We start from the raw sequence: 22,439 nt of genomic DNA, 5'->3' as shown, positions 1-22,439 counted from the left end.
TGGTGCTCTAGTGATTATTTCTGGCAGCAGGATGGCGTGTGTGTTTGTGTTTATTTTGTCAAAATAAACTATACTTGTTAGTGGATCAATTCACTAATGGTTTTGGTCTTTTCTTGAGGTTTCCACTGATTCTTTTTTTTTTTTTTTTTTACGTGGTGGGACAGACGGGTTCAGTTAAAAGACAGATGTAACTACAACCTTAGTTCCACATCTGTAAAGTATATTATCTTGGCTTTAAAACTGCATTAATCACCTTTTTTTATATTACCAATGAAACCAATGACTACATGTAATTTGGCAAAATCCTCACAGTAATGAATCCACAGAGAAACGTCACCCAAATTTGGTGTATTTTCCTTTCTTAGCCAGAACTGGAACCTGTTTACTCCTGTTTAAACTGCCCTCAACATCTTACCACAGACCCAGATTAGGTCCAGTTAGAGTCAGTGAGGCTTCTAAAAAAATATTTGATTGTTCATGTTATTGCTGGAAAGAAAGTCTGGTTGTTTTTGGTTCATTCCCCAATGTTTTTTAAATAAGTGGTCATTTTTTTTGGCATTTTATTTCTCTATACAGTAGGGAGATGACAAGAAATGAGGGGACAGATGGGGGAATGACATGCAACAAAGATCCCTGGCCAGATGTGAACTGGGGTTGTTGCGGTTCTTGGTCGGCACCTGAACCCTCAAGCCAGTGGTTCCCAACCTGTGGGTCAGGACTCCCACAAAGGGTCTGAAGTGGGGCTGCAACTTAGATTATTTTCATTATTGACAAATCTACAGAATATTTTCCAGATTAAACAATTATTTGTGTGGTTTGTAAAATGCTCATGTCCCAGAGCTCATGGTTACTTTCCAAAATCTCTTTGTACGACCAGCGATCCAAAACGCAAAGACAATCGATTTATTATCACAGAGGAGTATGAAAACCAGAAAATATTTATATTTGGGAAGCTGGAATTTTTGCTTAAAAAGTGACTGACACAATTATTTGATTATAAAAAATGTTGCAATAGTTAACTTTCTGATGATCGACTAATGGATTAATTGACTAATCATTGTAGCTCTAGTCTGATGTTAAACCTCAGGGGAGTTGCAAGAAGATTAACAGGATAGAAAATCAGGAAAATATGTTTCTGCTACCTTAAATTATGTTCTGACATTCCCCTTGTTCCTATTCAACAAATGAGTGATACTGGGATATAAAAATGGACCTGACCTGACTCTTTGCTTTTTTCTTGTGAATTACACAATTAGTTTAGGTGTTTCAGAGTTTTAAAAAAATATCAAATAAAATGATAAAAATCACTCTTTGGTTAAACTTGTCATAACTGACAGAAATACAACTGTAGACATTGTTTTGTTTTAAGGGGTCACAAGCCAAAAAAGTTTGGAAACCACTACCCTATGGCCACCAGGGCGCCCCAGTTCCTTGCCTTAGGTGAAAGTATTTGGATGAAGGTATTTTTTAAAGGATATGTTTCTGTGTGAGCTGCTCCAGGCTGCTCATGGTGGCCTGCTGGAACTCCACCAGGCTCTCGCAGGCACATGGATCCTTCACCTCAATCTCCCCCTGACTCTCCTCTACAGAGATATACAGAGAGGAAACAGACAGAAAAGTAGTACATTTATTCAAAAGTACATTTACACAACACTTTATATATATATTCTGAAATTTTATGCTTATCACTTCAGCACAATTGTCTAAAAGCTTAAAAATGTTAATGCATTAAAACAACAATAAGTAAAAACTCTAAAGTACTACCATTTTGAATTTGTGTGTGTGTGTGTATGTGTGTGTGTGTGTAAGTCTGACTGTCATGTTGTATTTATGTCAGTAGGTGGAGCCATACAACAAGAAATCATTCCAGCAGCTCATTGCCCTACACAGACTCTGGGACTGGTGTCACATCAGAAACTCATCTTTTGAATTATATTTTGTTTTTGAGGAACAAAATCTTTTGAATATACATTTATTTATTTTTACTATGTTTACAATGCTTAGGTTAAGTGAATAAAAATTCTGTACATTTTTTAAGTTAATGGACAGGTCTCCATATGAACAGTAAAAGAGGTTTTCCTCACTGTAATCATTCCTCCTGTTCATACCGGCTGTTAAAAGATCTCCTACAAATGTGCTTTCGATGTAAGTGATAGGGACCATTTGTGCAAAAATGTATTTAAAAGTTGATGTGAACCTTATATGAGGCTTCAGCAGTCTGAGTTAGTCATATCAAGTGGATATCTGACACATTTACAGTCTTTTTAGCATCAAATTCCCTCTTTGTGTTTCCTCGGACAGTGTTTCCCTGTTGAGCTGCGGTGGAAGTATAGTAACAAAAAGAGGGACTTTGACACTAAAAAGACTGTAATGTTGAAATATATCTACTTGATTTGACTCATTTGGACGCTGAAGCTTCATATTAGCTTCAAATAAACTTTTAAACACATTTTTGACCAGAAGGAGGACTGTGGATTTTGTCCTCCATCACTTCCATTGTAAGTGCATTATGAAGGGATCTTCTAATGGTCAGTATGAACAGGAGGAATGATTACAGCAAGAAAAACAGGTTTCACTGTTCATTTAGGCTCCTGACTGTTGTTTTAAGACAGACTTGAAAAATTGTGAACCCGTCCTTTTAGCTTTAACAATACAGTCGCAAGTAACACTCCCTTGTTTTAATTGGTCAAAATTAATTGTGATATATTTCTAAGACCACTGTATGTTTTACATGCAAACTCTTTATCTGCAAACTAACTAGTATCATACAGATGATGTGTTTTAGTAAAATATACAATATTTTTCATCTGAGATGTAGTGGAGTAGAAGTTAAAAGTTGCAAAATGGTAAAATACTCCACTTTATCCATTGGTACTTGTGTTATCGTACAGTACTTAAGAAAAGTAGTTTGTTCTTTTCAACTGATTTTCCACTATACAAGCATGTAGGATGACCAGTTATCATTTTGGCAGCATCAACTAGTAAATCATTAATAAATAGTTGATAAACTGTGGGGATTATTTGTTACTATGACTTGCAGTCAAAAAGATTTACAGCCTGTTAAGAACTCAAGTGAAATGTTTAGTACTGTTGTATGCTTCGTCTCTTAAATGGCTCCTGTAAATTGTGAATATGCTGTCACACAAAAATGACAGATTATTTTTTACATGTGCTTTGTATAATAGAATATCGTACCTGGGCAGACATTGAGTTTGAGGTTCTCAGCGATGGTGCTGATGGCGGTGAAGTCAGTGGTGTAATAGAAATGTTTCTCAACAGGCTCTGATGCAATCTCACGAAGCTCGTCCTCCACAGCTTTACCAACACCCACAGCGTACATGGTAATACCTGCACAGAAGCATACACACACAAATATCAGTTTAATGTCAACATTCATCTATGGTGACTGGAACCAGATGATTACTCCACCATCATTAAGATAAAAAACCTGTGGTTGTGGTTTGACTCTCACACTGGCTAAGTCTCAGCAGAGTTGCTTACCGGCTTCTTTGGCCTTCTTGGCGAACTCTGTGATGTCATCCTGGGAGCGTCCGTCTGTGAAGACCAGGCCGATTCTGGGAATGTTGCGGCTGGCAGGACGAGCACCCTCTGCCTCTGAGAAGCTGTTCTCCAGCATGTGTTTTAGGGCCAAACCTGTCATAGTACCTTTCTCCATGTAGTCAACCTACACAAGGACAGTAACAACAGTTCAAACACCAAGTGTACTGTAGCTGAAATCAATACACAGTTGATGAGACGCAGGTCTCAGTCTGGATCCAGCATTTCTTTAGGCCGTCAGGAGACATTCTCCATCTATAAACTATAAGTGAGACTGTGAATCAGCACCATCAGACCTGTACTGTTAGCTCATCCACTCATAACGGGCAAGTATCAATTTTAGCAAAAAGTTCATTAATTGTAATCAGTTTATCCATCCATCAGTTTTCTGCCACTTACCTCAGAAACTCTAAACTGAAGATCCTTCATAAGTGCTTTACCTTCATGACTGCAGCCTTGATCTCATCTGCGGTGTGGTACATGTTGAGAGGGAACTCTGTCCTGACCCGGCTGGAGTACTGGACCAGACCAACTCTGGTACCGTGAGCGGACACATCCAGAGAGTCCACAACCTGGAGCACAGGAGGAGGAGGAGGAGGTGAGGGATATTCATCTGACACAGTGAAGACAAGACAAAGGTACTCTACTAATGTGCCTCCATTTTTATTCATTGATTTATTAACATACTTTTTTTGTGAATTACAAAAGAAGATTCCCACTTGGACATAGACATATGGATCCCATATCGCCTGTGCACTCAACAAAACAGGCAATTGTCAAATGACAAATTATAAATAACTAGTTACCTGTTTTTGTTTTGGTTCTAAGTCTATGTTGCAATAAACTATATTAGCTTGAAAATCAATTCGTAAGACTTTAACTGCGCTGTGTAGAAATGATCAATTCTTATAGATGGATAACTTTAGATTTAATGTTGTAACATTACTGTTTATTTAGCTGTTTGTTGTTATTTGAGGTATGAAACATAGTGACATTAAAATTCTGTAGTTGTTAATATGAAAACATGACCCACCTGGTTGACAAACTTTTTGACAAGCTCAAAGTTTTGAGGACGGACACTCTTGGAGCCATCGATCAGAAGCACCAGATCAATGTTGGCAGACTTGCAGGCTGACAGAGAGAGAAGAACACTGAGAACATACAGACGGCTGATGATTGCTCTCCAGAATTTCTTAGATATTACGTATTTTTTCTGTTGTAAAGCTCCATTTTTATTTGTTTTATATCCTGACCAATACATCGACTTGATAGCTTATTACAGATATAAATATATGATATTGGCATATATATTCCAGCAGATAAACAACAATACATTTCAGCCCAATAATGGCAAAGACACATATATTTGAGATGCAGTAATTTAGAAACAGTTACTCCATCACATTGTTAATTTTTCAACTGTAACATGTCTTTCATAGTTGTCTCAGTGCTTCAACAACCCAATCTAAAGAGATCCTCATCAAAAAATATTTATGTTAACATGTGTTAAAGAACTAACAGTGGTGCATGTATTGTTATTAAAGTCATGATCAATGTATGAAAAATGAATGTACAATATGGCCTCAATATATAGTATCAGCAAGCTGATATCAGTTTGATGTCAGTATTCAGATATACTGTAATAAAACTGGGAAAGAAAACTAGATATTTTGCTTACAGGTTTTCTGGTTACTATGTGTGTTGTCATAGTAACAAAGGATGTCTTGCAGTTGTCTGCATCAGTTGGAGCAGAGCTCCGTCAGAATAAATCTTGAAAGGATGATAAATGAGACTGACTGCGCTTCCACAGATCTTAACATGGAGGTGCTGTGTGAAGGTTACTGGCAGGTTCGCTCAGCTTCCCCAGAGGAAAAAAAAATTCAAAGATCATCATCTTTGTCCAGCCAGTTTCTCCCAGAAATAACTGGGCTGCTTTTAACATCAGTGAGGGATTTAGTTTATTCTCTTATACATTTTAATTTCATCGCTTTAGAAATAACCCCCCCGGTTTTTCTTACTCTGATCCTCATCTCACCATAATTGATCTATGGAGTGATTAAAATGGCCTGACACCTATTCATAACAGATTTGTTACATTTTGACCTAATATACTGTATATTATGCACAGGTAACACTTTCCCCTCTCACCAGAGACCTGTGTTCATGTCCCTAATTTCAGCTGGTTCTCACTCCCAACTCGTCACATATCGACACTTGGTCAGGACCCTGTGGCGTCACTTTTTAACGTGCAGGGTAGTCCGATAGACTTCTCTTGAACTCCCACAACATCTGAAATAGACGCCATGGGATTGATGACGTCTATATAAGGTGACAAATTTCAGCCTGGTCGCCAGAATAAAACGTTGGCGTTGTATGTTTCTGCAAACCACAGATACGCTGAATATGTACATTTCAACACCTGTAATACGGAGCATATTAACATTTCAACAATACGTATCGTATCGACATTTCTGAAGTGACGTACTTCACATGACATCTTTATAAACTGACTTACTTTCTTATTAGGAGGTGGAGGGGTTGGTGGATAGCTTGCGACATTGTTGGCAGAAAGTTGGAAATCAGCACAGAGCACGGTTCGAGGCCAACTTGCCGTTTTTATTTTATTTTTTATTTTAACCCAAACCATGATCTTTCCTGAACCCTAACCAAGTGGTTTTTGTGCCTAAACCTAACCAGACATTAACCACCATGTTCTTACATCATAAAATATAATTATTTTTTTAACAGTGACTACCGTGATACTCCATGTTGAAAAATTACGCTAAAGGGGTAGCAGTGTGTTAAAAAGTGATGCCGGGGGTCCTGACCAAGCTTTGATATGTGACGAGTTGGGAGTGAGAACATGGTGCTAATTTCCAATTTTAACTGTCAGATTGTTTTCTGTTGTCTTAGACTGATCTAATACAAGTGCAGTAATGATGGTGACCTCCTGCTCCAGCTCTTGCACCTTTATCCTGCACCTCCTGCTGTTGGGTCCCAAAGGACCCACAGGATCTTAATCCCCCTGCAGCCTTCAGTGCAGCAGAGTGGTGAGTTTCTGCAAACTAAATTTGTTGATGAAGTTGTGTTTTTCATGATTGTAACTGAGGAGAAACATTATTATAAGGTCTGTGTTGAACCTGCTCTGTTATGCTCACACTGGCGAATTGTTTTGAATTTGAACCTCAGCATCTGTTCAGGCAGGTCAAGTGTTTAATATTGCACAGACAATAAAATAGAGAGTCGACTTACTGCCGCAGCTCTTGCCGTCTTCCTGCAGCAGTTGTCCCTCAGGACAGATACAGTAGTAAGATCCTGGAGTACTGACACACTGGTGCTCACAGCCGTGCTCCACTGTGTTACACAGGTCCATGTCTGCAGAAACAGTTGATTTACACATATTACATAGAAATTACACCTGCACAGACATGCAAACCAGAGGTGCGATTAACTAGGTACATTTACACAAGTACTGTAGTACTTTTGAGGAATTAGTGTTTGATCATTACCATCCATTAAAACAGAAGGTCGACATTATGGGACATTTATTTACCCAGCAGCTCCTGTAAAGCTCACTAATTTATACGTTGTTTATTTAATACATACAAAAAAGTGTGTGTGTGTGTGTGTGTGTGTGTGTGTGTGTGTGTGTTTAATTTGCCATTTTACTGAAGGTTATGTGCCAGATTGTACAATACTTGTAGCAGATTTTATTACCTTTGTACAAAGCCAGGCGAGCTGCTTCCTCCTGTCTCTAGACTTTGTGCTAAGCGAAGCTAACCGGCTGCTGGCTGTACAGTAGCTTTATATTTAAAAGTACAGATATGAGAGGGGTGTCGATCTTATCATCTAACTCTCTGCCAGACAGCAAATAAGCATGTTTTCTATAATGGTGAATTATTCCTTTAAAAATTGTAGAGACTTTTTTTTCTTATTTATTTTATTTTTTCTCATCTTTAACAACAAAATGAACCTGTAATACCTTTTGACTCAGGGATACAGCGGTGAGAAAACACATGTAAGATGAGCTCATGATTTTATATTTTATGTGTGTGAAATTCACTGACTTGTGCAGGTCTTCTTGTCCTTGTTGAGTTTGAATCCTTTGTTGCAGTCGCAGGTGTAGACACCAGGAGCGCTGATACAGATTTGTTCACAGTCGTGTTTTCCTTCGGCGCACAGGTCAATGGCTAAATAACACACACACACACACACACACACACACGCACAAGTTATTTTGCTTGTATATTTGATTATAGAGTGTATAATAGTCTGTGATTTTAAGGGTTTTCTTCTGTGTCGATGTGTGTTTGTGGTTCTACATGTCTGCATGCATGAGCAAGTGAAGTCAGAGGATCATGAAAGAAAAACATATTTTCCACTTCAATTTATTAGAAGAAACATTCTCCTAACCACCTGATTGAGAGATGTGGTTAGGGGCTGCAGCTAATGATATTTTTTTTATGATTCAACTGTTCATAATTTTTTAGATTACATGACGTTGTCCCTGAGTCCAAAGTGATGCCTTTAAACTGCTTATTTACCCTGACCAACAATCCAAACACCCAAATGGATTCGATTCATAGCAACATGAAACAGAAGCAGCGAATGTCGCATTTAAAAAGCTGAAAACAGCAGTTGTTTGGTATTTTTACTCGAGAAACTGACATTACATTTACTGATATTTAAGTGTCTTTGAGTGCCTTTTAAAAGAGCTGTATGAATAAAATGTATTATTATTATTACTAATTGTTATCAAAATGGTCATTAACCTTCCTGTTGTCCTCGGGTCAATTTTGTCATTAGTATCCTGACTAAACTTTTACATCTACAGTCTGCCATAATCCATCAACATATTTTCCTCTGATCTCAACTATAGTTAAAATAATTCATAATTTCTTAGTCAGGATACTGTTTCGAAACCATTTCAATTTTTTTGATGACAGCACATAATGACACCTGTTGTCCTCCCGGGTCAAAATTGACCCGAGGAAAACAGGAAGGTGAATGACCATTTTGATATCAGTAATAATAATAATACATTTTATTCATACAGCTCTTTTAAAAGGCACTCAAACCTTGGGTCAATTTTGACCCGAGGACGACAATAAATAAATCAATCTAATGATTTCAGCTTTTCCACTTCACATGGAAGGAAAAAGACCACTCCACGGTAGGATAAATACATCAGGACTGTAAATGTGTATACTTGTGTAGGTGTGTATTTGTACGAGGGCCTGACTAACGTGTGCAGGTCTTCTTGTCTTCATTGAGTGTGTATCCTTCGTTGCAGTCGCAGGTGAAGACGCCCGGCGCGCTGACGCAGATTTGTTCACAGTCATGTTTCCCCTCGGCGCACAGGTCAATGGCTAGATAACACACACACACACGCAAACACACACACTGAGTTAAGGTTTGTGTGTGTGTGTTTAAGACATTGCCATTTTATTGTTCTGGCAAAAATATATTTTCCAAAACAGACACTTTTTTCTTTTCTTCTGTGCAAAAAATATGAAAACAGTCAACATTTGAGCCAAAGAGTTTTTAGTTGTTAGATTTTTGTTAGATTTTTCTCTGAGATGAGTGAGTGACTGTGATCAGGGGAGGATAAAGATTAGTTCAATTAACCAAAACTATCACACGGCATCAGAATGATCATAAACGCAACAAATATCTTGGATATTTCCTGTTGTTCAGTTGTGTTCCTTCAAAACTTTTATCCAATGTGACTCACACAGACGGAGCTACATAATCTCTAAACAAGCTTGTGTATTCAAACATAAACCATAAACCAGGTGTTTTCAAAAAGCCAAAAACAGCTGAACCAGCAGGCGTGTTCTCTAACACTGTTGTGGTATTTGGGTTAAATGGACGACACAATTACACGGTGTGTTACCTGTGCTTTGAAGATTTGTACGGCTTCAAGGGAATAGCAACTTATTGCTAGGTTGTATCCAAAGCTTGTAAATTGTCTTCATTTCACAGTTATCCATCAACAAGATCCCATACTGCAGGTGTTGATGTGTAGCTATGAGACATCTGTGCCCGTCTTCATGTATGAATACTGTCGTGTATAAACATGTTGGCCGCTTGGTTGCATGTGAATATGTAGTGGCTGTATGCGTGCGTGAGCGTGACATTAACAGGTTGAGATTTTCAGTCCAGTGATGAATATTTGTCTTGGAATGAATCGTCCAGTAGTCAGTGTTTAGAGTCAATGATCAGTGTGTAATTAGAAGGATTAAGGTTTTCTCCATAATTGTGCTCCTGGCAGATTTGAAGACATAATAAATATCAGTAATGTATCTTAAGGTACTAACAATCATTATTATGGCCACAAATTATACTAAATCCTGATTGGCATGCAAATAACTAAAAAATCAGTGTTTGGAGACATATTAAAACAATTATATTAAGCCAAATCAATGCTCATGGAAAGTAGTGATGAAACCAGCAAACTGGAGATTCTTACAGTAAACCAAAGATATCATATCAGTCAAAAGAACTTCAGTGTCTGTCATGTCAGTCAAAATCATGATAATTTTCAGTTTTTTCTTGTTTTCTCTGGTAGGTTGCAATAAGATAAGCACTCTGAGGTGTCCTAATGAGAGAAAATTGTTAATTTAGTTGAAAGAAAGCTGTGACGTGTAGTGGTTTGGTATTTTTTGCCTGTGTGTGGTGTCTACCTGCTTGTTTTCTCATATTGAGATACCTTGAGTACTTAGAAGATTTGCTGGAGCATTTGACTTTTAATTGCCATCATGTGATCACTCCTCAGCTTGGACGGGGAAAAGGGCAAGTTTGTCACTAAAAATAATGCATCTGCTGCAGTTTGGCATCATTTTGGAAATGGGAATACTTCAAAATTTATTCCCAATTCAGGATCAGTGATCCAATAACTCGTGTTTCCACATGGATACATGGAATGTGCTATTCGATCTTGGAGTTTTTTGGAGAATATAACAGCTGAATCATAAAGTTTTAAAAGGCTTATGATGCATTTGTGAAAATGCTCAGTGGAGCGTTGCCACCATGTTGTGAGAAGTAAGAGTGTAGATGAGCAGTGACCAAAAAAAATTCATCATTCAGCAGCTTGATTCCCAGATAATCTTAAAATTATCTGGTTAAACCATATTCCAGTTGGAGAAGGTTAAATGGTTTTAGGCAGGTTTCACTGTAATACAATGTGATTCTCATCATACCAATGGACAACATTGATTGATATTTTTGTATTCGTTACTTACCCTGGCAGGTCTTGCCATCTTCCAGCAGCCTGTAGCCCTCGTTACAGCGGCAGTGATAGCCGTTGAGCACACTCACACACTCATGATCACAACTGTGGTTCCCAAACGAACAGTAGTCGATCACTGAGGGGAGGAAAGCAGCAAGGCCATAAGCAGCAGAGCGAAGAGCAGCAACATGTGTGGGACTGCATCTATGTTCCTCTTGTCATACAATAAATCTTACATTTAACAAGAAATGAAGTACTTCTAACAGGGTTTGAAAAGTTGTTATGCTGTCAAAGTAGCACGACACCTTCTCTTAAAATGTTTGCTAGCCTTAAATTACAACTACGGTTATGGTTGAAAGTCTTTCTTGATTAAAAAATTAGATTAAGGCTAGCTTTTTTCATAATTGTACTTGATTGATGTACAGAATTATAGAGGACATAAAGGGAATTCTTCTGAGACAAATGTCAGCAGGAGGAACATAGTGCGAACACACACTCGGCTTCATGAAGCAGCAGAGAAATCAAGACTCAGCAGCTTGTGAAGGTCAGAATCCATTTCAGCATGAATGAACATGACATGAATTCTTCTCAATGTAAAGCCAGGAGCTCTCAGCGGTATTTGATAGGTGTGTGTGATCATATGATGTGTATGTTTTGTAGTACAGTTTCTAAATGTGTTTGTGTGCACGTGAGACTAACTTGAGCAGGTCTTCTTGTCGTCGTTCAGTTTGTATCCTTTGTTGCAGTCGCAGGTGAAGGAACCAGGTGAGCTGATACAGATTTGTTCACAGTCGTGTTTCCCCTGAGCGCACAGATCTATGGCTGAATCACACACACATAAACATAAACAAGATATGAGATTTGAGTCACTATTACCATTATCATTAACTGTGGATCACTGAATAATCTCACTTTTTCCATGCAAGCATCTTAAACCCTGGATCAGTTTTTAAGCTCTGTGTATCTGCTGACATTTGTGTTCTGTCTCAACTGGCAACTCTGTCTCCTTAAAATTACTAAATGTTTTTTCCACATTGGGATTGAAACATAATCGCTGGCTGAAATATATTCAAAGTCAACATCTTTTTGAGTGAAAGAAGCAACATTTATCAAACACACCGACTGTCATCCTGAGTCCTGTGTGTGTGGTTCGGTTTAGGCAACAAAAGCACCTTGTTTAAGATCAGCACAAGGATATTATACTGCAAGATTGCATATTTTGATAGAAAACAAATTAAATATTTCATAACTGAACATTTTATTTTTTGCTGTTGCAAATTACTTTTTAAATATAATCTCAAGGGTTGGAACTAGTACCAGTAAAGAAAATCTACCTCTATTTAATGGTTCCTCATGTTTAATGTACATCTGTAACCAAATGAATACAGTCTGCTGCCATTTTGTTAGTTGTTTTATATAGTTTGAAACAGATTTGACCATAATTCATTGAATTGCCATTAATGTGTGAACCCAGTTGCGATCATTGATCATCATCCCACTTGTGTGACCGTTGTCATTTTTGTGTCACCTGAGCACGTTTTCCCGTCATCGTTCAGAGTGTATCCAGGCAGGCACAGGCAGTGGTAGGAACCTGGGGAACTCTCACAGATGTGCTCACAGCCGTGATCCGACTCCAGACACAGATCCACACCTGCACCAGAGGTGAGATCAACATCAGCATCAATACTAGAGTAAGTAGCTACAGGATCATAATCATTACTCGTCTTAACAAAAATCATATCACAGATAACAATGTCGTCATAATAATCATCATCATCTTCATGATTTGTGACATCACAACTAGTTTGTGACCTGTGTGATGTGTGTGTGAAGAAGGAAAAACTTCTAAAATGAACAATATTTGCATATTTATAGATTCTGGATTTTTTAATTAGGGCGGATGAGAAGATGTAATTTACTTTTTTTTCTATCCAGGTAATGATTATTGAAAACAGAGTATGTTTATATGTCTTTAAACATCTCTGGAGGATCTTTAACATTGTCAAAAATGACAAATTTTGCAGCTGGAAAAAATAACTGCAGCATCCACTACTGTGTGATGAAGAACTCAAGTAAGGAAACCAGCAAAACATCTGAGTCAAACTTAAGTTTTTTTCTCATTCATTTCCAGCGTAACATGTGGAGGTTTATGCTTTCAGCGCTGCTTCTCTTTCATATCGATCAACCAGTAGAAATAATCTCACCAGCTTCTAACTGTGTTGGTTGGAGGACCGCTGGGGAGTTGACGAGATGAGTTAGTGGTTTTATAACCGCACCTCCACCCTTTTAACTATAAATCACCTTTTTTGATAGGTTGATTCATTTATTCCTTCTTATTCATACAATTTCTTATACTTTATCTGTTCACCTGCCTTTACTCTTCTTTTCCATCTCCTACTGAGGAAAGCCAAAGATTTTTTTTACAGCTGCAGTCAAGTCTAGAAAAATAGCAGCATGAGGAAATATTTTGTACTTAAGGGATTTGAGAGGGCTGTTATGGAAAAGTATTAGGTTCTATGGGGTGAGATGGGCATGGTGATTTTTTATTCAGGCTAGACATTCATAGTGTTTTTAATTACATATAGAATCTCATGTTGTCCCAGGTGAAGCCAGTAGCATAAAACTTCAATTCCAGAGACTTGGCTGAAGGTTTTCACTTGTCTTATGTTGATGTGACTTCAAATAAAAATAATCCATTAGTGGCATGAAATGTTTTTACTAGTTTCAGATGGGGATTTTATAAAAATGTGATGTCAAATCCATAAAGAATTACTCCTCTCATAGGTCTAGTGTTCTATAAGATTTATTTTTATTTGTATTGAATGCCATCTTGGAAAAGTCAGTTTCAGTTTTCACTTGACAGTAATGTTATTTAATTTTTCACAATATCTGCTCAGTTTTTCATCGTGCTTCCTTTACTCACATGAAACCTGAAATAATGTACTAAAATATTAAAATATACTATATCCAGACCAAGTCAACATAAAACCCAGAGCCAAATGTTATTTGATCTTGGTTGTGGATGTTGTGTTTGTCTTAAAAGCCAATTTTAAAGACAGCCAACTATTTTTAAAGATCCTGTTCTGATTGAAAAATGTCTTCAGCAAATATAAATCATGAAAATGCTAAATATATGATTTGGATAAATAGATAGAAGGGTTGTTTTTTACCGCAGAGCTTGTCCTGGAACTGCAGTCCAAACTGGTGAATGAGATCGAACGACTCCACCAGGAAGACGTGGTCTTCGAAGGGTGGGGACGCCATGGCCCTCAGTGATGTCATATCGGCTCTGGCGACTCCCACGGCGTAGATCTCGATGCCCTTCTCTCTGGCCTCAGCTGCCACCTCTGCCACGCGGTCCTGAGGACGTCCGTCTGTCACGATCACAGCCACGTTTGGGACCTGAGGAAGAGGAGGGAGGAAGGAAGGAAGGAAGGAAGGTGATATGGTGATAATTTCATAGATTGACACATACTCAACTGCCAAAGTCATTATGAGCTATTTGTGCATAAACTTTTCTCAAGACGAAATTATATCATAAAAGCTTCAGTTGAAGTGACTATAATCGATATATTTATAGTAACAATGTCTGAGTTGACAGTGTGTAATTGGTTGTAGCTCATAGTGATGAATCTACAGAGAGACTCTGCAGCTCCTCTCGGCTTTACGGAGCTTTATAGTGAGTTTCAGCTCATTGTTTAACTGTCTGGCTGTAACTTTACCGTTTTGGTTCACTCTCAGCGCTCTAATAGCGTCATTTTGGCCACAGCAGGCAGCTAATTTCAGAGAAAAAGCTCTAAAAAGACTAGCTGGTGAACATAGTGGAGCATTTAGCAGCTAATGAGCCAGATATTTCCTAAGTTACATATTATGGTTTTAAATGACATGAACTGTTTATATTTTATATCAACAAGATTTAGATTCCTGCTTCACAAAATTAAGCTTTTTCATAACAAAAAGTTCAATGTATTTACACAAGTGGTGTTGAATGATGTCAGATCAGCATCCATTCTATGTCAGAGTTTGCGTCATTAGATCAGTATTTAACTAAACATCTAAACAAGAGACTGTGAGACGTGCAGTACGTCCTGCTGCACCTTTGGCCTGTCTCCCTCCTCGGCAGTGAAGGCTGAATTCATCACATATTTGATGGCAAGCCCGGTCATGGTACCCTGAGCGAGGGGGATGATCTGATTGATTCCTTTCACCATGGTGTCCAGCTTGCTGTGGGTCTTCAGAGAGAACTCACTGCGGACCTGAAGAGAAAAGAGGTGACATTTAGAGACAGCAGGCAGTATTCCAGTCTTCTTATTGTGTTCATCTAAGTAGAGACAGTCTCTCCAGGATTGCACAGAGTTTTTTTGTGATTATTGCCACCAAAAAATGTTTGATTTTGCAGCAGCTTTTCTCAAAAATTGTGATACAATTTGCAATGTTTTACTCTTTACTCTTTTTGTAGTAAAATTGCAGGAATTGGGAAAAATTGCAAGTAAAGAAAAATAATGCAATTTTTAAAAAAAACTACTACCAATGAGGAGTCAGATGTAAATTCTTCCTTCAACAAAAAGCATGCAGTTGCTTCAGTTACAGTGATTTGCCTATGTTGTTTATTCATTGCATGCAGTTTCTTAAAGTGACTGTCCAGCAAAGATTTCTGCTTGTTTACCACAATGTTGCAAGTAGTACAAAACAGTTTCCCTCCACTGTTGTGCAAATCATTTGGGAATTGTTTTGCTCGGTCATCTTCCACCTGAATCCTTGCTGAATGCTCTATGATGATGTAAATTACCACGACATGAAATGCGATAATGGGTCCAAATCACAAGCAGTATGTTGATTTGGCCATGTCATGCAGAAAAGTTGCAGTAATTTAGCAAAATTCCAAACTCTTGCAAATACTGCAAACATTTCTTGAATTTGTGTTAATTATTGTGATCACAAATTCCTGGAGGGACTGGTAGAGACAAGTATTATCATCACCTTTATTATTAAAACTTCACTGAATTAGCAGAAGGAAGAGAAAGCGAAGAGAATATCAGCTTCTTTCAACCACAAAAAAACTCAAAAACAGTTGTTGCTCAAAGAGTACAACACTTAAGATAACTTAGATGACATATTTAGAGTACAAGCAGAATAGTTGAATGTTTTCATATAGCTGCATGTCATTAATGTTGGTTTAAAAGGTTTAATAAAAAAAGTTAATCTTGTATAAAGTCTGAGAGGTTTAATTGCTTATACTTCAAACAAAACAGTACAGAGTTTACAAGAAGATAATGAAGAAGGACAAAATGATGATGATGACAAGTGCTAAAGATTAACTTAAAAAACACAATGTTGAAGAATAAAGAAAAAATACAACATGGATGAAGATCTGGATTCTATGCGCCTGCAGTACCTGACTGGAGTACTGAACCACTCCGACTCTGGTGGCGTTGAGTCCGATATCCAGAGTGTCGAGGATGTCGATCATAAACTTCCTCATGGTCTCAAACTCATGTGGCCTGACGCTGCGGGAGCTGTCTATGAGGAAGACCAGATCCACTGGACCAGACTTACATTTCTGCTCAGGACCTGGGAGACACAATAAGAGCAGAAATGATCAACACTGGATGGTTAAATGACGACTGAAGTAAAGTCACAGAGTAGTTGGAGGATAAATCAGTAGTACAACATGGGATAAATGTCAGATGTAGAACACAATGAAATATTAATGATGTTGTAACTTAGTGAAATCTATTGCATTGTGATAATAAAACAATCTCTGAATTTTTCACTCTTGGTTGATTATTTTAAATTCAGAATTTTTTAATATAATACCTATGTATTTTATAGGCTACTAATTGCTTTAAGAAATACAATATTATCCTTCCAAGATGTTTTGTACTAAAAAATAAGGCTGGTGATATTGTATATTTCCCATGAAAAGACTAAAACCAACAACAAATAAAGCTTATCAAAAACACATCATATTCCTTCATTAACAAGATCACACACACTGTCGTTTATTTGGACTCAATCCTACAAACACGGAGCTACAAATGTATGTGTGTGTTTCCTGTTTCCTACTACAGTGGCCAGCTGATTCAGGAAATTAGAGCTTTTTTTTTTTTTTTAAATGAAACTATGTTTTAAAATATACTTTTTAAACCTATCTTTTAAGTATTGTTTTATATATTTCATTTCATTCCCCCCCCCTTTCCAAAATAGCAAAGTGTTTTATTGTTTTACCCTTAATATGTTCTCTTATCTTGATCTTGTGAAGCAGTTTGTTGACTTTGTAGTGCTACACAAATAAAGCTATGATGATAATGATGATGATGATTACTATTATTATTATTATTGTTATTATATTTGCGAGCAGTTTTTATCTTCAGTGGGAACCCATGGGTTCAGGGTTGAGTGAGAGAAGGTCTAACACATTGTTGGTTTTGGTCTTTCATGGGATTTTTGACAATAAGAAGATATAGAATAACTCCAGTCGTATCCTTTAAGAAGCAGCAATAAAGTGCTTCCTTGAGTGCGACATTTCTGTGAGGATACTGTATAAATAACGTAACAGAATGTGAACAAAGTGTCTCTTTAACATACAAGTAGTAGTAGTAGTAATAGTAGTATACATGGGAAAGTGAACTAGCTTTTCTTTTGTGGATTTACAATCAGTGTGTCCTCGTAGGTATGTGTGTGTGGTTTCCAGTTTTACATTTTTCTGGAATAAAGCAACAGTAAGGCTTTCCTCGCACACTGGTATAACTTTCACATTATTTACCACCTGTGCTCACTTCTCCATGACTTCAGCCGCCTGTTTTTGTCTTTAATTTTTCGGCATAACTGTGAACGCGCTTACGTGTTGTAACATCATCTCGGTTCAAAAGCGCAGCAGTAACGAATGAAGTACGATGTGTGTCTGTGTTTGAGGTGTGGCTTTATGAGTTGGAGCTGTTTGATTAGTGAACATCCAGCATTTGTTCCCACAGGCTGGACTTACATAGACATGAGCAATGGCAAGTTTTTACCATCTTATAAATATGTCCACTTCATTGTCTGGCCATGTAAATCAAGTCGACCTTTAGCTGCATATATAAAGTAAACCACATCTAACCACATCTGTTATGTCCCAAAACACTGGTGCCTCCAAGTGAAGTCAGGGTTCGAACCAGGGTTGTTTCGTTCCCAACTTCTAAGTAAAAACTTTCTGAAAGCTCTGATTTCACCAGTTGTGATGTTTGCTGACATTTTTAAAAATTTCGACACTCAAGGAAACTGCTTTTTATGTTTATTTTTTCTATCTTTTGTTGTTTAGTGTTTTTTATTCCTGTAACAAAATGCACAAAATGTAAAATTGTGCTGTTTTTTGTAAAAAGGGAAAGAAGGTAAAGTCCATTTCTGTGATCCATCGCCTTGCAAACAGTATTCTCAGCAACTTAAACCACTTGAATGCCAGTGATTGATTTCTCGACTTCCATCTGAAGTCCCCCTTTGGGAGGAAGGTAACAAAAACTGTCCCTCCGTCTTTCTTTTGTCTTTTTCTCTTATTTCTCACAGTATCGGTAGACTGACCTGCTTTTGGCCTGGCGGTGGCGAGGACGGCCAGGGTCAGCAGAGTGAAGGCACTGAGTGCTCTGAACTGTCTCATCTTCGTCCTGATGATACTGATCTAGCAGACTGGTTGCGCACAGCTGGACTCTGCTGGAACTGGATCAAACTGTGAAGGAGAGAGGTGGAGGGTGAGGAAGGAGAAAGAAATGCAGAAGAGGTTATTTGTGGTGACATGATGAGTGTTAAAGCACTGAGCCAGCATGACGGCATAAACCGGAAAACCTGAGTTAATCTTAATCTTAAGTGTCGTTTAGTAAGACGCCGACCCAAGTTCACATAAGGGACTCTGTTGTAGCTGATTCTGATCTCTGACTGACTTTAGAGAGCAGCACTGATTTGGTAATTAGTCAAAAGATCTACAGAAATCAAGGTAAAACTTTGATGAAACTCAGTGACACTTTTAGACCAAGTTATATATACGTTGTTTCAACAGCATGTTAATTACTATATTTCCATGTAATGCGAGTCCTAACCACACAAGTCAAATTTCCGCTGTCTTAAGGTTTAATCTCATAGTTGGGGTTGGTTGGAGTGGATTTTAGAAACATGGATAGTGTTATGCAGACTTTCACAAAAAGTTATTTCAACCCAAATTATGATTTTTCTCTGACCCTAGCAAGTAGCTTTTGTGCCTAAACCTAAACCGTAACCAAAGAGGTGTCAGAAGAGAAAATATGGTTTTATTTTTTAAACAGAAGAACGTTTTTTGCTTCCGATCAGAAAATGCTTATATGTGTTGTTCTTGAGGGCAAGTGTTAAACAGGTGTTTCATTGTGTAATTTAAAGGGAGGCTGGGGCCAAAGGAAAGAAATGTAGCACAGAATTTGATGAAAATCAACCTCATGTCACTTGATTCCTTTAGGGTATTACGAGCGGGGCTTTCCAAAGTCAGTGTTATCATGCATGAAAAAAAAAATCAACCTGATGTGGCCAGTAAAACACGAGGAATACATAATTACCTTTTATATTCTAAACACAATCTGCAAACCCTGCCATCGTTGGTTCCATGTTTTTCCCTTCGAGCGCCACATGACGGCACAAATCTGTTCTGTGATGAGCGATTAGAGCAAAACTCCAGTAAATTCCTGCCCTGTGTGAATTTGTAAAGTGATAATAATGGCGATAACGGACGTGTGTTGCAGTGGGACATTCCAGTCCTGCCCCATCATAAAACACTCGAGTGAAAACACCTGGATAAGGTGCACAGTAATTCCTGCTAATAGAAGGCTGTGCGCAAACACACACATACAGTCAGTAATCTGCCTGCGTGTCTGTCAGTAACCCTGCAGGCTATCAGGTCTACCAGCAGCAGCAGCAGGGGGATAATGATAATGTCTGGGAAGTGTTTATGTTTAGGGCACACGGTCAATTCAAACACACAGCATGAAAGCCACAGAAAGGGGCCAGGGGCTTATCACTGTCTGACTGGCGGCCAGAGTCTGTGGTCATCATCAATGCCTCGGGTCTGAGTAATGAGTCCACAGATGTAGGAGAGCACAAAGGCTCTTTTTTCTGTTTATGTCTCTGTTTGACTTGTTTTCTTATGCCCACTTTCTCTCATCTCCTGCACTCGCAACCATATATTTTCAGGAGCATCTCTCTAGTGACCAGAGGGTCAGCCAAACATTTGGAGCCCATTATTTATGTCTTACATGTTCTTCTACATTTTGGCAACGACCTGTGCAGAATGCACTGTCCACAGTCCAAACTGTAGTCTAAGGTACCATATAACACTAATTACTGATTCCTCCCACTTGCTGCAAGTGAATATAGATTTAATGTGAGGATTCTCTTGATCACTTATAAATCTTCATGCACAGATCCATAAAGATCTTACTTGCCTTCTAAAAATCTCTTGTACCAGACCTCAAACAAAACGTAACTATTCCTCTTTTGGCCAGAACACTTAAGAACTATCATCCCTTCCCATCAAATCAGAGACACCTAAAATGTCATTTTTATGTTTAACTTTTTACACCAGTGTGCCCTGTGGTATGTATGTACACATGTTTTTGTCATTACCTCCAAGAATCTTAGAAGGGTTAGTTTTTATGGTCCAGTTTGTTGTAGAAGGATATCCCCGAAAACTACTTTCAAGAAAAAAATACTGGACCAAAGAACAAGGGATTAGTTTCACATAGATTCAGGAATTATAATATTTAATAATATTGTAAAACTTTTGAACTCTTTTTTTGAACAAACAGGAAATATTAATATAACTTTCTTTCTCATGTCTAACATAAACCCCTAACCCCAATTAACCCTAACCCCAAATCCTTTACTAACTTTGATTTTAGTCCTAACATATGGACTGTTAATACAGGACCAGTACTATGGTCTAACAGATGGAATTTTATGCTCATGATAAGATCAAAAGTTTTAAATCCATTTTTAAAAACAGAATATCTAACCCCACACAGATAGTGAATGTGTCAGAAAATAGAGTTTTGTAAGAATTTAACCATTTCTAATAATGTACATTAATTCCAACATGAACACTGAAACTAGCTCCTTGCAGTAGAGAGGACAAACCAACGTAACGCCACTTCACAACCAGGTCCACATTCTGCAAGTCTGTAACTAATTCTCACGAGGATAAATTACCAAAAACGCCTACGCAAACTCTCTCATGCCAAGACATGTCGTAGGTTGTCTGTCTAATGTCCAATGTTAGAGAAAGTGGGACAAGAGAAGGGAAGAAGTGGGAGGAAGAAAGAAAGATGAGTGGAGGGAAACTTGTGATGAAAGTGAGGAGATGGGAAACACATTTTTAAAGTTTCAAACCTAATGAAGGAGAAAAAACCAGAGAGAGAATGGAAAATTACAAAAACAAACAAATGCAGTTCATTAGAAGAATAATGGAGGTCCCTCAACAAGCACAGTACCATAATATAAATAAATCACTCAATATTTGAAATATTTTGATATGAAAATGATTGCCTTTAAAGATTTTAATAGCTGCACTTAACATTAGTAAAGTATTTTAAAAATGGCATTTCACTAAACAAAAACCTCAATTCTGCAAACATATTACACTGTAAAAGATCAGGCTGATTAGGGCTGAGTATCGTTTGAAAGTTTAATATACTGGTGCCCAATGATTGGTGCTGATTTTTGTTTTAATACCAAACCATTTTTCAATTCCTTACTTTGAAGAATAAAAACCCTTTTTCTGTTTCACAAAATAAACTAAACTTCTCAAACAAATCAGTTTGATTTTGCATTAACGCAAATCAGCTGTGCAAGAACTTTACCTAAACAAAATACAGTCTAAAATGAACATAATTGTGATTTAAATACATATCTCATTAAAAAATAAGTAAACTAAGGGATGAGTGAAGATATCTGGTTCCAGTTTGGATCTGGTCCCTGGTCGGTGAAATACCCAAATTCATTAAACTTCAACACTCACACATCTCTTTTCTAACCTTTTATCTGTCCTCACTCCTTTTTATTAGAGGAGAGCGATAAGAAAACAACACACCGTATATTGTAGGTAGCAGCTTCTCATTTTCAGATTAGATCAGCTGTAGCTAATTAATTCTGTCACGCTGAAATCAAAAGTTATTCTGTTCTCTGGTCAATGTCTCTGCAGCTGCTGTCTGTGTGTGACTGAAAAGACGCATCACTCTGTAACACCACTGTACGACCGCCGGTGAACTGTGTGTTTTTATAGTTTCACAGAGTGGAGACTCAGCTGATCAGGTTACTTAAAGAATCTCCAAGTTAAACATCGATTCATATCAGATCAACATTTGAATCTGATCGGCTTCGTGAATCAGGAGTTTTGGGATTTGGAGTCACAGCTCCTGAAGAACAGGAGACTGCAGCTGTTAACTGTTAGATACATTTAATCAATATTTCATATATCATGCTGCTCAGCTCATTTTCAAGTTGTGAACATAAACTAACCTGCCACTAAAAACTGTCGAATTTCAGCTTCTCAGCTAAAAAACAGTGATTAGACATCTTTGAGTTGTCATTGTTTTAGCATTTAGTAGGTGAGGTAAATCTAATAAGATTCAATAATGGATTTGATACTAGATTCAAATTT

The 22,439-nt window shown here is 37.7% G+C and overlaps 2 protein-coding genes and 1 long non-coding RNA gene across 8 annotated transcripts in view; 2 read left to right on the top strand and 1 right to left on the bottom strand.

The window, feature by feature from the left end:
• Positions 1–22,439, bottom strand: part of matn4 (matrilin 4) — a 35,138-nt gene that overhangs the window by 2,047 nt on the left and 10,652 nt on the right. Inside the window, exons 2-16 of one of the 4 annotated variants that reach the window (XM_067586225.1) lie at positions 18,347–18,491; positions 16,185–16,360; positions 14,887–15,045; positions 13,960–14,191; positions 12,318–12,440; positions 11,489–11,611; positions 10,803–10,925; positions 8,805–8,927; positions 7,626–7,748; positions 6,811–6,933; positions 4,592–4,689; positions 3,999–4,130; positions 3,502–3,685; positions 3,196–3,348; positions 1,481–1,583 (exon numbers count right to left, since the gene is read on the bottom strand). In XM_067586225.1, coding sequence (XP_067442326.1) covers positions 1,481–1,583; positions 3,196–3,348; positions 3,502–3,685; positions 3,999–4,130; positions 4,592–4,689; positions 6,811–6,933; positions 7,626–7,748; positions 8,805–8,927; positions 10,803–10,925; positions 11,489–11,611; positions 12,318–12,440; positions 13,960–14,191; positions 14,887–15,045; positions 16,185–16,360; positions 18,347–18,422 — 2,051 coding nt within the window. In that variant the 5' untranslated portion in view covers positions 18,423–18,491. The remainder of the gene's footprint in view (positions 1–1,480; positions 1,584–3,195; positions 3,349–3,501; positions 3,686–3,998; positions 4,131–4,591; positions 4,690–6,810; positions 6,934–7,625; positions 7,749–8,804; positions 8,928–10,802; positions 10,926–11,488; positions 11,612–12,317; positions 12,441–13,959; positions 14,192–14,886; positions 15,046–16,184; positions 16,361–18,346; positions 18,492–22,439) is intronic. The other 3 variants (XM_067586228.1, XM_067586227.1, XM_067586229.1) reach the window with 3 other exon arrangements.
• On the top strand, positions 4,069–14,055 carry LOC137180924 (uncharacterized). Of its 2 annotated transcripts, none has more exons than XR_010928086.1 (5): positions 4,069–4,156; positions 6,472–6,608; positions 12,346–12,451; positions 12,814–12,861; positions 13,965–14,055. It is a non-coding gene; the product is annotated as an uncharacterized lncRNA (long non-coding RNA). The 2 variants fall into 2 exon arrangements; XR_010928087.1 differs by lacking the exon at positions 12,814–12,861 and adding an exon at positions 8,852–8,919 and having other exon boundaries at positions 13,965–14,049.
• rbpjl (recombination signal binding protein for immunoglobulin kappa J region-like) overlaps positions 18,423–22,439 on the top strand; it is a 43,569-nt gene continuing 39,552 nt past the window's right edge. For both annotated transcript variants that reach the window (XM_067586233.1, XM_067586230.1), the window contains exon 1: positions 18,423–18,513. The gene's annotated coding sequence lies outside the window, so the exon portion shown is untranslated. The remainder of the gene's footprint in view (positions 18,514–22,439) is intronic.

Source organism: Thunnus thynnus, chromosome 4 (assembly GCF_963924715.1).
Source record: "Thunnus thynnus chromosome 4, fThuThy2.1, whole genome shotgun sequence".
Taxonomy (NCBI): domain Eukaryota; kingdom Metazoa; phylum Chordata; class Actinopteri; order Scombriformes; family Scombridae; genus Thunnus; species Thunnus thynnus.
This window is presented reverse-complemented; position numbering and strand designations above follow the sequence as displayed.